At 38.4% G+C, this 16,259-nt stretch overlaps 1 protein-coding gene across 1 annotated transcript in view; it reads left to right on the top strand.

Moving 5' to 3' along the window:
• The window catches only part of LOC140227862 (uncharacterized), a 63,835-nt gene extending 49,077 nt beyond the window's left edge, over positions 1 to 14,758 (top strand). Inside the window, exons 4-5 of the mRNA XM_072308252.1 lie at positions 1,940 to 2,165; positions 14,256 to 14,758. Of these exons, the coding sequence (XP_072164353.1) occupies positions 1,940 to 2,165; positions 14,256 to 14,758 (729 nt within the window). The remainder of the gene's footprint in view (positions 1 to 1,939; positions 2,166 to 14,255) is intronic.
• Positions 14,759 to 16,259: the final 1,501 nt, after the last annotated feature.

The following is a 16,259-nucleotide window of genomic DNA, read 5'->3' as shown; positions in this document are numbered from 1 at the left end:
CCCACAGTAACACAAGACGCAATACGTCGGACTGGGCGAGCTGTTTTCACCGAAGACACGTTTGTCGCGTAACAACAACTCTAGTGAATTCGTCAGTTAATAGGGATTCGTAAAATTACAGACTGAACAAATGAAAAATGTCACCTTTTTTTACCGATATGTGAACACTCCCAAGATCGCAAGGATGTCATCAACAGCAGAAATTCAGCAATTTGTCGGGGTAGAAAGAGCGTGCAGGACACTATACAAAGCCGCCATCTTACGATGTATTTCATTGAGTTCTTCATCCTTCAAAACATACATTTAGATATTTTAATTTTGTATTTGGGTTACCTGGCTGAAAAGTTATAAGAATTTCAGAAAATGGCGGTCATTTTGGACGCCATCTTGGATTACCGTACAATGTACTTGCGTTCATCAACATCTCTTAATATGTGTTTTATTGAGTTCTTCATGCTTAACAACATTATATTAAGACATTTACATTTTGTATTTGGGTTCTCTGGACAGGTTGAAAAGTTTTAAGAATTTCTGGAAATGGCGGCCATTTTGGACGCCATCTTGGATTGCGGAAAACGCTCAAAGAGGATTTATGAGGACTTTTAATATGTTATTCTAGACATTTTTCTGGACCTATCCTGAAAAAAATCAGCTTGTTACCAAAAATGTCCAGGTTAAAACTAATGCTCTTGGACTATATAATAATCTCGCGCTTATATGTGAGGCGTTCGCACCTTCACCGCGAGAAAAATCAGCATGCAAATTCAGAAATAAGCGAAACATTTCTTGGCTTTAGCATCGTGCTACTGTTCGCGCTTATTTGTTGTTGTTTTGGAGTCTCACGTAAATATAAAGAAAAATACACCCTTCTTGTTCAACACGGAAATCACATGAGCTTTTGTAAAATATGGAGATGTAAGAAATTTACCCCTGCTGGCACGTAAAAAGGAGGGAGATACAATTTCGTAGAGCCACAGCTCACTCTATGTCATAATGAGTAATCATGCAAAATATTACCCCGCTATGAACATGCAGGCATGTCAAAATATCAAAATGCTCACCATCATATGTGACCCTTCACCTCAAAACAGACAAAAAGTCGCCAGACATGAATAGGGCATGAAAAGAGCAGACTCTACGCTTTAAAACTATGTATAACTCAATGCAAATGCACTATCCTAACCTATCCAAATGGTGGAAAGAAAGCACACACTCTGGAAAAGTGTGAACTGAGAAAAGAGGTTCTGAAGTGAAGAGTCTATTCAAGCGCTTAATCTTTTCCAAGCCACGCTAGCTGCGCTAGCTGGGATCAAAACAGGGTATTAACCACCGGAGCAATGATAATGAAGGGATAATCAGATTAAGCTGAATTTGACACGCTTTATTAACACATTTTGGTCATGATTAATGAAATCTCTCAAAGCAGTAGCATTATCCTTTCAAAAGTTATTAGAGTTGAAAGTGTAGAGCATGTTTAATAAACCAAAAGACAATTTTATAAGAAACATCTAATCACACTGTTTAACAATAAAGTGTTTGGGAAAAACTGCGAAAAACACAGTTTCCTGTTTGTTTTGTGATCCAAAACTTGAGAATAATAGAGAAGAAGACTTGTTCTTTCAGAAAATATGTAAAACTCAAGATTGGCTATAGGTTGATCCGTTTTACCTATTTTCAGTCCTCACACAAAACCACTGCGTGCGACTTTTTGTTCGTTTTGTGATGCACGGTCACATAACTATGGTAATTATTTTTGTATGCATTAAAAGTCATGTCATTTTGAGCAATACAGAATCTTGCACCCATATGCACACAAATGTACATGTTAAAGGCAAAAATGACATTTTAAGGGGCACTGTTTATACGGTTTTCTTTGAAAAGTTTATTTAAAAACATTGTTATCGTGAAACAAAACTTGTTCTCTCTCTATCTCTTTCAGCCACGAATACCATTCTGGTTTTACGTCTTCTATCGGACCACACTGGCCGCCTATTTCTTTGTATTTTTCATAACGTACGTTGTACTCGGAGTGAAGGCACTGGGCGCGAAGTTCTTCATTTACCTCCCGGTCTGGGCGTATACTGCCTCCGTGTGTTATGTGTGCCTTGCCTTCTTTAACGTTGCGATGGACTTCGTGAAGACCAGGAAAAATGCAGCATTTGAAGGTGATCCAAAAGATATGGCCGGAGTTGAATGGCAGGGGGAGGAGGAAGTTAAATTGAAAGGAAACGAAGCTTCTTCTAAACCCAATCTATTAAAGGGATCGACGCCCGCTTTGCCCTGGTGGTCCAGGGCCACTTAAATTTAATATTTTGCCACTAAATTTCAAAATATGAGGTATTGCAAATGAGGTAACTAAAATTCAGACTGATTAAAATTTAATGTTTGGCCACAAAATTTCACAAAAATGAGGTATTGCTGATGTGACAACTAAGATTTAGAATGATGATTATGGCTGCTTTTATTTCCGGCGGACACATTTTCATTTTGAGCCACTAACATCCCAAATCTGTAGATTTTAGTGGCCCTAATGAGCCGAAAGAGGAAAACATTACTTTCGAGCCGCGTTTGATATAGCTGTACTCATCTGTTTCGTCACAATAGTTATCTACGGCGGGTTGATGCTCGCTCGAGACATTTTTGTTGTTGTTGTTAGCCCTTGACAAAGTAGTACGTTAAGCATGCGGTTTTGGCCTTAGGCCCTGATATAATAAATTGTGATACTTTGTTAACTGAACAATAGTATGATTTTCAGGTATTCAGAGACACACTCAAATGCGCGAGGGCACACCTACTGTATCACGAATACAACATTAGTTATGATGTTGTTAGACAATTTTTTTTTTTAAATAGTTTAAAGATAATATGGAGTTTTGGTACCTTTATAAAGTTTCCCTGAGATTGCCTTGTCTTAGTTTGTGTTTCAGGTTAAAGTACCTTTCATATAACTAACACTGTGAGACTTACTCGCCCCAAAGTGCTCTCATGTCTTAGTAATCATGCAATAATGGTTTCGGATATTATCGACGCTGTACAACGTCGATAAATACTAACGGCTCGTTCGAATCTTTATATAGCTCCCTCAACGATCATTCTGCGTGTAACTCGTGAGAACCGGATCGCCAGCACAGAACTTGTGTAGAGTTCTGTGACCGCCAGTTATCCGGGCAGTGCCGCAGCGCTGACACTCCTCTGCAGCTGTGTGTAATGCGTGTAATGCGTGCATGCATGCGAGTGGTACGTACAGTGCCGACATGACAATGCTTGATCACAGATTATTGTACATTCATGAGGCGAGGATGTACGAATTGTGTACGAGTACTACCAGTCTAGTAGTCTGGTACACGAAGACGGGTTTGACATAGAGAAGCCATTGCAGGAGGGAAACAAAAACAAATACGAAGACCATGAACAGTGGTCAATCCTGCCGGAGGAAAAAAAAAAAAGACGAGTATAGCTGCGGCAACTTTGTGGCGATCAGATAAGCATCAGTATACTTTGTATACTGGGCGCTGCGTTTTACTCACCACTGGCACCGGCCACCCTGGTGGTTAGAGGCTCGTTATGCAGCGAAGCACGGATTATACCAGGGAGGTGAGACAACATACATACAGATTGTACGCGCACACAACTTGACAACACTGCGGTGGTGAGACGAGACTTGCTGTGCTGCCAAATAAGACAGAAGGTCCTACATGATATAATGTAGTTAGATATTTTTAAGTTATTGTCTGAATTCATCTGTTGGTAAACTCGCGTGATTTTAGAGGCTTCACTACAGTGCTAGACTATCACGCGGACTTGTTATCTATCTTGTAAGCACCCTTAGCATGCCCTGTTCAGCAGTCGATCGTTTTACCAGGGAGGTGGTTTACCGGGGAGACGGGAACTCCCTATTCATTCACGTAATACAGGAAGGAAGACGATCACCTCGGCTAGCTCCCAGCCCGACCAGATGCATGCATGAATGCAATACCCGCTCGCGCTGGTTTACGTTTGGAACAGCAACACTTTTTTTTTTTTTGTGTGTGTGTGTGTGTTAACAAATTAAACCAAACAAATGTATGTATATATATATTTTTTTGATAATTCTTTATTCGAATTTCGTACCATTCCATATCATAGAGACAGAAATGTTCACAGAATCAAAACATCATACAAAAACAAACTGCTTTTTGCACAAACATTGTACACAATAACGTCAAACTTACACTACATAAATAACAAAATGCATTATCAACACCATTGTGCAAACTAATATCAAATTTCACATTGTAACTCTCTGAAATCAAGGAAACGAAATCCGTTTTTTTTTTTTTTAACACATATTCTCGCACAAGTCCGCGAAACGGGAACATAAAGATCATTTGCTTAAGACAAAAAAACGGGACATATTCCATTGTTTCTCTATGAAAAAACAAACAAACAAACAAGGCCATTTGCGAGACAACATACACACATGCACACATGCACACACATCCCCCCCCCGTGCCTTCAGCCCTCAGGTTTCAGGTTTTATTCACACTTTAATACCTTTGCAGTATAGATTGCCATTTTGTTTCTCATACAATAAAATACTTTCTACTCATGATATGGAAGTGATGTGGAAATGAAACAATAGAGACGAGGAAAAAACAAGAAAATAACAAAACAAAACAAAGATAATCACATAGGATTATCATCCTCGGTATACCTCATATATATACTCCCACTTTGACAGATGCATTCCAACTGTTCCTCTTTTACTAGCTATCTTATTTTCTTCTTCTTTACACATCTTAAAATACTTCATAACCTCATTAAAATTTGGTACCTTCCCTTCTGATCTCGCTAAATATAGAATATATTTAATCATCAATATAATTGTATTCCATCCTTTGATTTTTAACGAGTTTCCAGATATACCTATATAAACAACTTCCCAATTCATATTTCCTAATTCTTCTAAATTAAATTTCTGAACAATAATTTGCCACAAATCCTGCACTTTGCCACAAATCCTACACACACGCACACACACATACACCAGGGAGTGTTCCAGTCCACCTGTCTTGACACGGGTACAGATAGATCGACCGTTTATTGACCTTGAGTCGGGTCACACTCACAAAAAAAAAAAAAAGAAGAAGAAACCACGCCAAAGATGCAGAGTGATCAGATTGCAGGGAGAGGGAGATGGAGAGAGAGAGAGGAAAAGACACACATTTCACAAACCTGCCTCGTTTTGAAGCAATCGTGGAGAACAGTGCCAGTAGCTCCATGATGCAGACGCAGTCGAGGATGGAATAGAGCCCATCCCATATTCGCGACTATAGGACTGACAGAGTTTGGATCCTGAACAAGTCACAACAGCGTCAGCATAAACGAGTTGTTTTTTGTTTTGTTTGTTTGTTTGTTTTTGTTTTTGTTTTTTTTTTTTCAAATCCAAAGTCGGTCAGTCATAGTCGTGAGTCGTATTCCAATAGTGTGCGGCGGGCTTAGGATAGCCTCTTTGGCCTTTAGTTCGGCCTGCACTAATTTATTCATTTATTTATTTATTTATTTTATTTATTTATTTTTTTTTTTTTTGGTATTTCAAAGTTACGTTGGTGTTTTCATTATGCAGATGGTGCATTATAGTAGGCCTATGATAAGTGGGCTATTGGCCCCAAAACATCGATTTTAGACTGAAAATAATCCGATGTTACGTGGTTTGTTTTTTATTTTTTATTTTTACAAACAGATTACATTCAGATTCACAGTGTAAATCATTAATCGATTGATTTTCAAGGAAAATGGACTTACCGGATTTTTTTTTTCTTTCGAACACGCTTTTCTTCCTTCAGAGAAACACAAAATCTCCACATTCAACTCCAAAGGGAAGAAAATCAATCTGCGCATACCGAGGTTGAGGTAGTAAATCCAAGTTTCAGAGGAATATCGCAAGATCTTGTGGGTGGTATACTAGTACTGTAGTAAGCTTCAGTTTGATTGTAGTTATGAACTACCTATTTACGACGCCAGGGTAGCCACGGGTATGAGCATGTAGCTCTAATATTGTGCGACACAACAGAAGCCTGAAACATTGTGTGCGACATCCTCGAGAATTGGCGACATGCATGTTCTAACTATATAAGTGTTATCAGATTTGTGAAAAACACGTGTAAAACTTGTGGGACGACAAACTCATATGTTGGCTGAACTCTATTTTATTTTTATTTATTTTTTTGTAAAGAATATTTTATTCTCCATCAATGATATTTCGTTTATGCATCGATACAAGGTACTCCATCATCTCTTTATTGTTTTAGGGGGTTTCGTGTTGACAAAGTCGAGTATTTGGCTGCAAAAATTGCGGTGAGCTACCTGTAGGTGTATGGCTGGGGCGTTTCCACGTTTTTATAGAGCATAGTCAAAATTCAAGGAAAAAAAAAACCCTACAACCCAAACGAATTGAAACAGAACGCGCAGTGGTACTGGGAAAAGACACTGCGTGCGAACATCTTCTTTTCAAAAAAAAAAAAAAAAAAAAAGACGAAAAGAGCAAAATCCCACGATAGCATTGGGGGGGGGGGAGAGGGAGGGGGAGGGGAAGGGGGAGGGGGGGGGGGATAAACCACAAATCCGCGCGGTGGCGCATTCCTGCTGAGGTCATGAACAGTCTGGGGCCTGCGGGAATGAAAAGGATGTTTCGAAGCGAGCTCAAGTCGAAGACTCCGGGGAAGACCACTGGCAAGATTGCAAACGTTACCTGATTCTACATTTCTTTCATCAATCAATTGGCGTAAAATAATGTTATTTTTTCTATTTTCTTTATATCTTTCCTGAATTATATTCCACTGCCCTATAAAAAGGGGGAAGATTCTCTATTATTCTTTCTTTTCTGACGGTGACTCAGAGGTGCTTGATTATAAAAAAGGGAAAATCATGTTACTGTTCGTCACTCTGCAAGTTCGTTGTTCTGAAAGATAGTTAATCCAAAAATGAAAGAAAATTATTCGCATCTCGAAGGTTATATCATTCCAAAATGAAAGAGAGAGAGAGAGACAGAGAGACAGACAGACAGACACTTTCGTTATTTTATGGTTCCTTCATTCGAACACGGGTGTTCGTTCATCCTGAAACGAAATAAATTTCGTACCACGTATAGGACCTAATTCGTTTTCAGAATAAAAATTTTCGGATTATAACGAACGCCTTCATAATTATTCGGAGTAACAAATGGATCTGGAACAGGAATTTGGGGACCCGGACTGACGAACCTTATACATGTGTACTTATCCCCCAAAGTAATGGATACGGTGCAAAAAAAAAAAAAATTAACGATGTCAAAAAGGGAGATAAAAGTTTCCCGCCAATTCCCCCTTCCGTCAATACTAAGGCTCCTACTTCGGAAGTATAGGCCTGTCCCTCGTTGCTCGATAAAGAAAAAGAAAAAGAAATGAACGTCAAAATAAACAAGAACAGAATAAACGCATGTTCGCCTATCGTGAGTCATCTATGCAATACTGTTACCTTGGGTAATGATATCCTCACCCTCACCATCGTGTAATTCCTATATAAGAAAGCAATTTATAATATTTTTTTTTGCACTGGATGTTATGAAAATGTATGTGATCTGGTATCCCGACATAATGTTAATGATTATGTTATATGAAGAGGGCTGTGGGTGGGTGGTATTCGAATACTGTTCTGTATAATTATGATTTCGTTTCGTGTAGCTTTAATATATGTGCCTATAATAAGAGTTTCATTTTAAATGGAGTTTCAGTCAATTTAATAATTCATGTCAAATTGGATTCCTCGGAAGACCATCACGATCATGAATGCCGAGTTGCGAGCAGGGCAATCAATCCGTTTACCTTTGGTTATAATACCTTGTTATTATAGTTGAAATGTATCATTGTTACCTTGGGACTTTACGGTGAATCATTTATTAACAGACAATCAAATATCTCCCACTGCCGAAGGGGAAACATATCAAACTAAGAATGACATTCATTTTTGCTTTTAAGATTTCCCTTCCCTTCTGACAATTATTTTCTGAAACATCCACCAGTGCCGGATGTAGAATGTTTATTCCGAAGGTGATATTCGACAATGAAGTACAAAGGCTTGATACTCCGATGAATTAGGCATTCCAAACATTCATTGATCGGAACATTAAAAAAACAAAAACCTAAAACAACAACTAAAAACAAAACAAAAACCAAAACAAACAAACAAACAAACAAAAAACGTTTCGTTAATCCAGAAAAGAAAAAGGTGAGTCCACTAACAAATCTTAGGAATTTCAAACCTTATAATTGTATTAAGAAAACTGAACCTTCGAAATACGTAGCCTGTGTCACTTTTCTTTTTATTAGCAAACCATCTTCGGAACGACAAACTTTATTACATTTTCGGATTAAAAAACCTTCGCAACAACGAACCTTCGGAATAGTGATCCTTTCTCAGTTAGTAAATTACAAACCTTTTGAATGACGAGCCTGATCATTTTAATTTTAAATTTAATTAACGAACCTTCGGAAAACGAATGATATATTTTTATCTAAATCATGAACTTTTGGAAAAACGAATCTTCAGAAGTGTGAAGCTTCAAATAAATAAACCTACTGAATCCTTAGAATGGCGAAACTTCGGAATAAGGAGCCTTCGGAGTAACAAACTTCAGTATAAGAAACGAACCTTTGGAATAGCGAAATGTATAACCGAATCCTATAAACCGTCATTTTCTATATACATGCGTGATATTACAAACAACTTTATGCTCCCTTTTAATTGTAATATTCAAACGGAATTTAAAAGGTCCCATTCCATTTTACATAGCTTTCCAGTGTATGATGAATATTCAGCAAACAGAACATCATAATTTGCGTGGTTTCCTTTTTTTTTCGTTGAATATTGTATTTGTCCGGTTATAACGAAACTTCGTTATAACGAAAGAAAACTGCCCCCATGCCCCCTACATCCAACTAGGGTATAGTTAGTTCTCTTTTCTTTTAAAATGTATATCATCAAGGTTCTGCAGTGACCACTGTACTAGTATATTATTTTTTAATACATGTATTTGTTTTTAGGAAGGAAACAACCCCGTAACGAGGGGACATTGGTGGCACGAGAAACTGAAGGGGAAAAAAATGCATGGGGGAGCCTTTTTTTTCCCTATTCAGCTGATTAATCCCGAGTGGGGCACCAGAAAGAAATAAAAAAGAAAGGATATAATATATGTAAATATATACATATATCTTATATATCTTATATATATATATATGACGAGTGATATACATACCTGATGGTACACGTGTAGAGCTGTCCACCGTTGCTTGTTATACCGGTCGAACACGAAGCCACCTCGATCACTACTGATTATAGCTTACTTTAACACGAAACCCTCTCGATCTCCATTGGGATTGTGTTATGTGAAACAGATTGCATAAAATTATGCTCTTGTCATGACATTTGTCATCATGAAAAAAAGGGAAAAGACGGTCGAACAATCACAGATGGAAGAGGTCTTTGATTTGCTTTGTTGTTGTTGTTGTTGTTGTTGACAAAATTGTCTCACGGGATCACCGGATAAGCAAACAAACCAGTTCTCTTCACATCATTTTTTTTTTCTGCCAATTCTCTCCACAAAATTGGCCGCCACGCAAAAACAACAACAACAAAATAATACAAACAGAACCAGCACATGTGGTAACCAATTCCATCAAATCACCTGCCCAAACAACAAGCAAACATGTTATACACAAAACGCATATTAGGCCCTACTAATTGTAAAAACAAACAGTCAGTAAAACAACTAAAACATAACATTTCGGAATACGTCTTTCTTGGCCAGTCAGGCCTGTGCTATATATACTACGCTACGAAAAAAAAAAAAGAAAAAAAAATGTCCAGCATAAAATGCTACATGCCAAGCGTCAATATCCATGATAGGCCTATGCCTACTCTGATGGCAACGTTGACCATGTAGATAATCGTCATTAACAATCGGATTTTCCATATGTTAGTTAGCGATTTTTTTTTCTTTTTGACTTGACAGCCCATTCATTGTCAGAATGGGCAAGAGAAAAAGAAAGGCTGTGAAGACTGTTTTTTTTTTATAATTTCTTTCATTTTTTTTTTTTTAAATCTTGACCTGACAGCACATAATACAATGTCGAGAGAAGTGCTTTTCTTCGATAAGCATATAAACATGGCAATTGAACATTATTCTAGAACGCTACATGTGATTTGCAGCACAGTTCTATTACACGCTCTTTCACTGCATACAGTACACAGGTACCACGTGCAATGGAGCAAGGAAGCAAAAACAAACAAAAACGAAAATAAAAACCCTAAACAATAATAATCTAAACAGGATTAGCATTTCTGTACAATCTTTCGACAAATCTGCTCAAAAAAAAAAAAAAACAAAAACTGTCGCGTCCTGCACAAAACGCATATATTATAGGCCCTACTATATCTGTAAAACAACAACAACAAAATAAATAACCCGAACCTTTCGGAATCCGTAATTCTTTGACACTCAGACCTATGCTATTATTACGCTAAGAAAAATGGACAAATGAAAAATGTCAAGCATAAATGCTACGTTGCAACTGATATACGTCGATGGAGAATATAGGGCAATTTGTCAATCAGCTGCAATGAAAACATATCGACGTAAGAATTTCATGAATTTGAATAAATGCTTCGTGCGAAGCGTCATGTACTGCACCAACTCTGGCAACGTATAGACGATCATCAGTAACAACCGAGCTGGGTTTGTTTTTGTTGTTGTTGGTTTTTTGTTGATGTTTTAGTTAGGTTTAGTCGGCAATTGTTTTCTTTTTTTTTTGCTTGACAGCTGATTTGTCGACATAGTTGGCCCCCCAAAAAAGGAAAAAAGTGCAGACAATTTTCGATTTCAAACAACAAAACCCAAAATAATATTAATTGTAGTCAAGACAGGATCAGTGGTCATCAATATTATTCTGTCAACAGATCGCCTGACAAACCAAAACAAAACAAAACAAAAACACAACTAAACACGTCTTCCATAAAACGCATATATAGGCCCAACTAATTTGAAAAACAATCAGTAAAAGTACGCTGAGAAAAAAAAAAAAAGAAGAAGAAAAGGAATGAAATTAAGAAAAAAAATGTTCAGCATATACAGGCTGAAGCGTCAACTATGGCAACGTTGACCGTGTGTAGATCATCAAGCTGTTATTACTTCTATAGGTTTAGTTGACGATATCTAGTGCATTTTTTTTTTTTTTTTTTTTACTGGGCAGCTCATTTAGGCTATGGACAGAGTTGGCAAAAACGATGCAAAGATTGTTATTGATTTTTTGATTTGGCTTGTCAGCACTTACGGCGAGAGAATTGCTTTTCTTTCATCATAAATGATATAGTGTAAAAACCATGGCAAATTGAACAAGACCCTGTTGTCTTTACACGCCGGCCGCAGTAACTATTTATTATACGCACAGAACACAGGTAGGCCCCATCATGCGGGACAAACAAAGCAAAAAACAAAAAACAAAACCCTAAAACGACAATAACACAAACATGGTTAACAAATTTGGTTGTCAGTTCTCTCGACAAATCACCTGACCAACAACAAACTTGTCCTACAATCACAAAACGTATCTCAATAGGCCCTACTAATTTGAAAATTACAAACAATCAGTAAAAAAAAAGACAGAAAAAAAAAGCAAAACAAAAATTCTTTCGATTTCGGATTATGTCTTTCTCTGACAATCAGGCCTATGCAACTAAAAACAATAATAAAGTAAAATTAAAATTAGAAATGAACAGCACGTGGTATACGTGCGGAAGCGTCAACATCTCGTCTGTGGCAACTTTGGCTGTGTAGATGATCATCAGTAATAAATACATATGAGAGCACTTGTTCTTTCTTAGGTTTACTTGATTGTGTGATCATGTATCGTCACTAACAAAATGATCGTTTCCCTTATTTCAGTCTTGTTTCGCAGATGTGCCTTTTCCAGACAGAAATGTCTTTGAATAGATACCGATGATGAGGAGCAGAAAGACCTGAGATCATGAGAAATTTTGTGTCAATCATGCACCTGTAGGCCTACATCTCAAAAGCGTCTCAAAGACAGTTTTAGCATGCTTTACTGCTTTGATCCCATGATTGTCACCGCCAGCAAGCCGGGAGAAGAACAAGATGGAGATTCGAGAAATCTAAAACTATATGCGCAGAAGAAAATAACGCAGAAAAATCAAATGAAGTGAATGTGCAGTCTTGAGGTGTATGTTTGGAAATCATACCTCAAAGCAAACACTTTCGCTAGGGAAAAGCACATAGAAATGATGGCAGAATGATTGTCACATGTGATCTCAATAATATTTCACTTTTCCGTAGCATATTCCAGAGCAAAAAAAAAAAAAAAAAAAAAAAAGACGGTAATCGTAGAGGACAGGTATATCCTATACGCAAGGTATTATGCGTGTGCGAAAATGTGTACGATGAATGCCCTTGTACTAGTAGGCCTATATTAGGTCCATCACCCGACGAACAACATCAAACATGTCCTTCACAAAACGTACAGGCCCACTATTGTTTACTCTTTTTTTTTTCTTTTCTTTCTTTTCTTTTTTACTTGGAAGCTCATTTATCGACAGAATAACAAAAACAAGAAAAATGGGAGGACTATCTTTGATTGTTTGAGTTATTTTATCTGTTCTTGTCAACACATATGGCGAGAGAATCTCATTGTTTATTATAGCATGATCCGCAGAACAGTCCACTAACACGCAGCTCGTAGCTGGTCGTATGAATACAAACAGTACCCAAGTACAGGTACATAATACGTGTAAAATATATAGCTCGCAAAGGGGTGAACGAAAGAAGCCAGCTCGCTTGCCATGGCCGGCCACGCATGTACCAATAGTGAGTGGCATTGTCATAGCGAACTGAAGCCAGAACGATATCGCCACGGACTACATTGTTTAGTGTACTAAATCCACTCTTCGGTGGAAGCATGACTAGCAAAGAGTATCTACTTGTTGGTGGAAGGCAAAGAGTGGTGGAAAGCGCGTTGCGTGCTGGGCATGTGTACAATATGGGTACTAGTGCTCATGGCCACCACACAGTACTAGACACTTCGAGTATAGTACACGGTTGGCTGGCGGCCCCATCCATGCCCCCATGACTGAAATACGACAGTGAGTATCATACGTACACACAACATACACCGCACACAGGGGTATCCGTTCACTACAGGACGTCGGACATGAGACGCACACAGTGGCTATATCACAGAACTCTCTGTGGGCTATACACACAATGTACGCAGTTGTCGACAGCTTGCTCTGCTAGCTATAAACGGATCGCGGATCGTAACCTCTGGGATGCGGTCGCGCTTACATTGTGTACAGTACACTTCAGTAGAATATCACAGAACTCTCTCAAGAGTTCAGTGAGTAGTATCCGAAAACCGACTTTCTTCTCGGGACCGCAAGGGGGCGTTGTGAATCATGCGCTCGCGAGACCAAATCCTTCCGTTTAAACGAGCCGTTATTTACCGAGAGTCACTACTGCAGTTCTCATCTAAATTGACATTCTAGTAATCAAACATGAGTTATAATGCTCCCTAAGCACCATACTGACTAGCAGGTATATCCAGATACTTTGAATTATGGTTTCATTCGGTGAAATGCACCTTAACAGGAACTCCATTTTATCTTTAAACCGCTTCTTTAATGGTTTAATAAATTGTATCGAAATAGGTAAATAAAATCCAGTTGCTCACAAGCCGATTTTCGTTTCCTTTTGAAGGATGTGTTAAACAATCCTTTTTAGGACATAATTTTCTTTTTTCATAGCTTCATTTCACAAAAACCTATTAATGACACTGTCAGAAACATTCACTCAGCATTTCAAAAGAAATGAGAGCATTTTCCAGCAACGCTGTAAAATGTTTGCTAGTGATGGAATTGTGTTGTTTCTCCTTGTCTAAATGCTACTCTATCTTATGTGAAATGCTTTCTCATTTCTCTTTGTCCTAACACGAACAATTTCGTTTATCAGAATTTAACGTAATGAAAAAAAAAAAAGATGTTCAGAATAAGTGTAATAACATAAAACATTAGGGCGAAAGGAACCGTACCATGCATGCCTTTAGCAAAGTCGTGCGCGCATAGATAATTATGGTCCTTGATCATTTTTTTTTTTTTTTTTTTGTTCGGTTGAGTGTTTCACGATTTATGTTTATCACGCTTGTTCTCGATTCTATTTCTCTTGATACTTTCAGACAAAGTTCGGTACCAGATTCAGTGGTGTCTCTTTAACATCACCGCCGCTTCCTGCTCCATCGTTACCAGTGGTTTTTGGATAGACCTATACTATAATATTTCGGCAAAGATACCAATTTTGGTCTACGTTTGCGTAGATCTCCTCCCCACAGTTGCCTGCCTCGCGGAAATCTTTCTCACCCTGATCGTCGTCCGCTTCGTGCACGTGGTCTACCCAGGCATCTTCATGACCGTATATTTGCTCTTCACTGTCATCTACTGGGCGGTTGGGGGAACGGACCCTTTTGGAAACTCTTACATTTCTCCTTTTCTCGACTACGGAAACTATCCCGGCATCGCGGCGGCAACCGCTGTTGGCACGGCCTTTGCCAGTGTTGCTGGCTCGGCCGTTTTCAAGGGATTGCACGCTCTCCGTGTACGATGTATGGATAGTAAAAGAGAAGAAGCCATTCCTGCTACCGAGGAGCCGTCACCTGTCGAGCTCGAAGCACTTACAACGTAGTTCTCAAGGCAGCACCCTCGCCATTGATAAACTGTTCATGTCGCTAGGAATGAAAACGTGTTAATACGGTGAAGCAAAATTGGACCCTACTACTCGGTGCCAACATTTTATGTAATATAAAACTCAATTTGTACACGAATGAACGGACTCGCATACTACTGTGCATACAGTGTACATTACATACAGTACATACAAGCTTGTGCCGAAAGGGTGGGTTGGGTGGTGGCGCGTCGCGTTAATGGGAACACCACCCTTCGTCCAAAGCCCCCCCCCCCCCCTCGGTTTTGCCGAAAGGGTGCGTCGGTACTTTTTCTCATGTAATATTAAAGGTAGGGAATACCTTTTACAGACCTCCCAAAATGCAGCAAAACATTAAATATGAACCTCAGGGGACTTGTTTAGGCCACTGCTGAGAAATTTGGAAGTCAACAGTTATCTACAATTTGAATAATGCACAAAACTCAACTACTCAGTAGTTCTGTGTGTCAGCCACACTTAAGCCTTTTTGTTGCAGTCTTCTGTATTTTTTATCTATAAACACAAATCTAAAAGTATAAGAGCTGATGTAATAACGTATAGAGTGTGTGGCAAGAATGTATATAGAAATGTTTGAAAGTTTTGATGAACTGTCTTCACAAAATATACGTGATGGACACACATGCAGTGCATGGGTCTGCAAAGGTAGCCTAGTAATGTACTGGAATTTACGGTGAGCCCCGAAAAAAAAAAATTCAATTCAAAATTTAACGGTCAATAAAAATGTACTAGATGTTACCTTCCACTTTCAATACTTTATGGGAGTTTCTAAAATGATACTCTCTTCAACATACCACTGTATTTATACAACTCTTCATTTGAGGCATGCAAATGGGATTCCCTACCTTTAAAGGGTGTGTACAGTTCTGGTCGAGGTGTAGATTTAGCTTTTAACATTTTGTGAGATATTCAGAAACCACTCTATGAGATGTAAAAGAACATGCAGTTCTAAATGGTAGCAAAAGTTTATTCGATGAAAATCGGTTTTGAAATGGCTGATATATCCAAAAACAAAGTGAAACAAAGAGATCCTAATAAAGTTGTGGCATGTCGCCTTTCATTATTAGCACTTTTTGGGATATCTCAGCCATTTGAAAACCAATTTTCATCAAATAAACGTTGAATCCTTCTTAAAATGACATGCTCTTTCATATTTCATAAGAGGCTTTTCATTATCTCACTTAGGAATGTTCAAAACATGAATCCCTACCTCAACCAGTACTTTTCAGTCCCTTTAACCCTATAAAGCCCAAGCTATTTTGACCCTTCCCAGGCCCAAGGGGTGGGGGGGGGGGCACATTGTGCCCCTCCCCCTATATAACTTTGTTATTGTTTGATGTTTCATCGTCACATTTGGCACATGGGTAGAGCAACTCATAGTCTACATGACCGCATACTTAAATTTTTCAAGGTCACACATAGAGGGCGCTATTTACCAAAATATAAAGAAATATATAGGAAATAT

The sequence above is a fragment of the Diadema setosum genome, chromosome 4, assembly GCF_964275005.1.
Source record: "Diadema setosum chromosome 4, eeDiaSeto1, whole genome shotgun sequence".
NCBI lineage: Eukaryota > Metazoa > Echinodermata > Echinoidea > Diadematoida > Diadematidae > Diadema > Diadema setosum.
The sequence above is the reverse complement of the archived record's forward strand: the minus strand, read 5'-3'. Positions and strand labels throughout refer to the sequence as shown.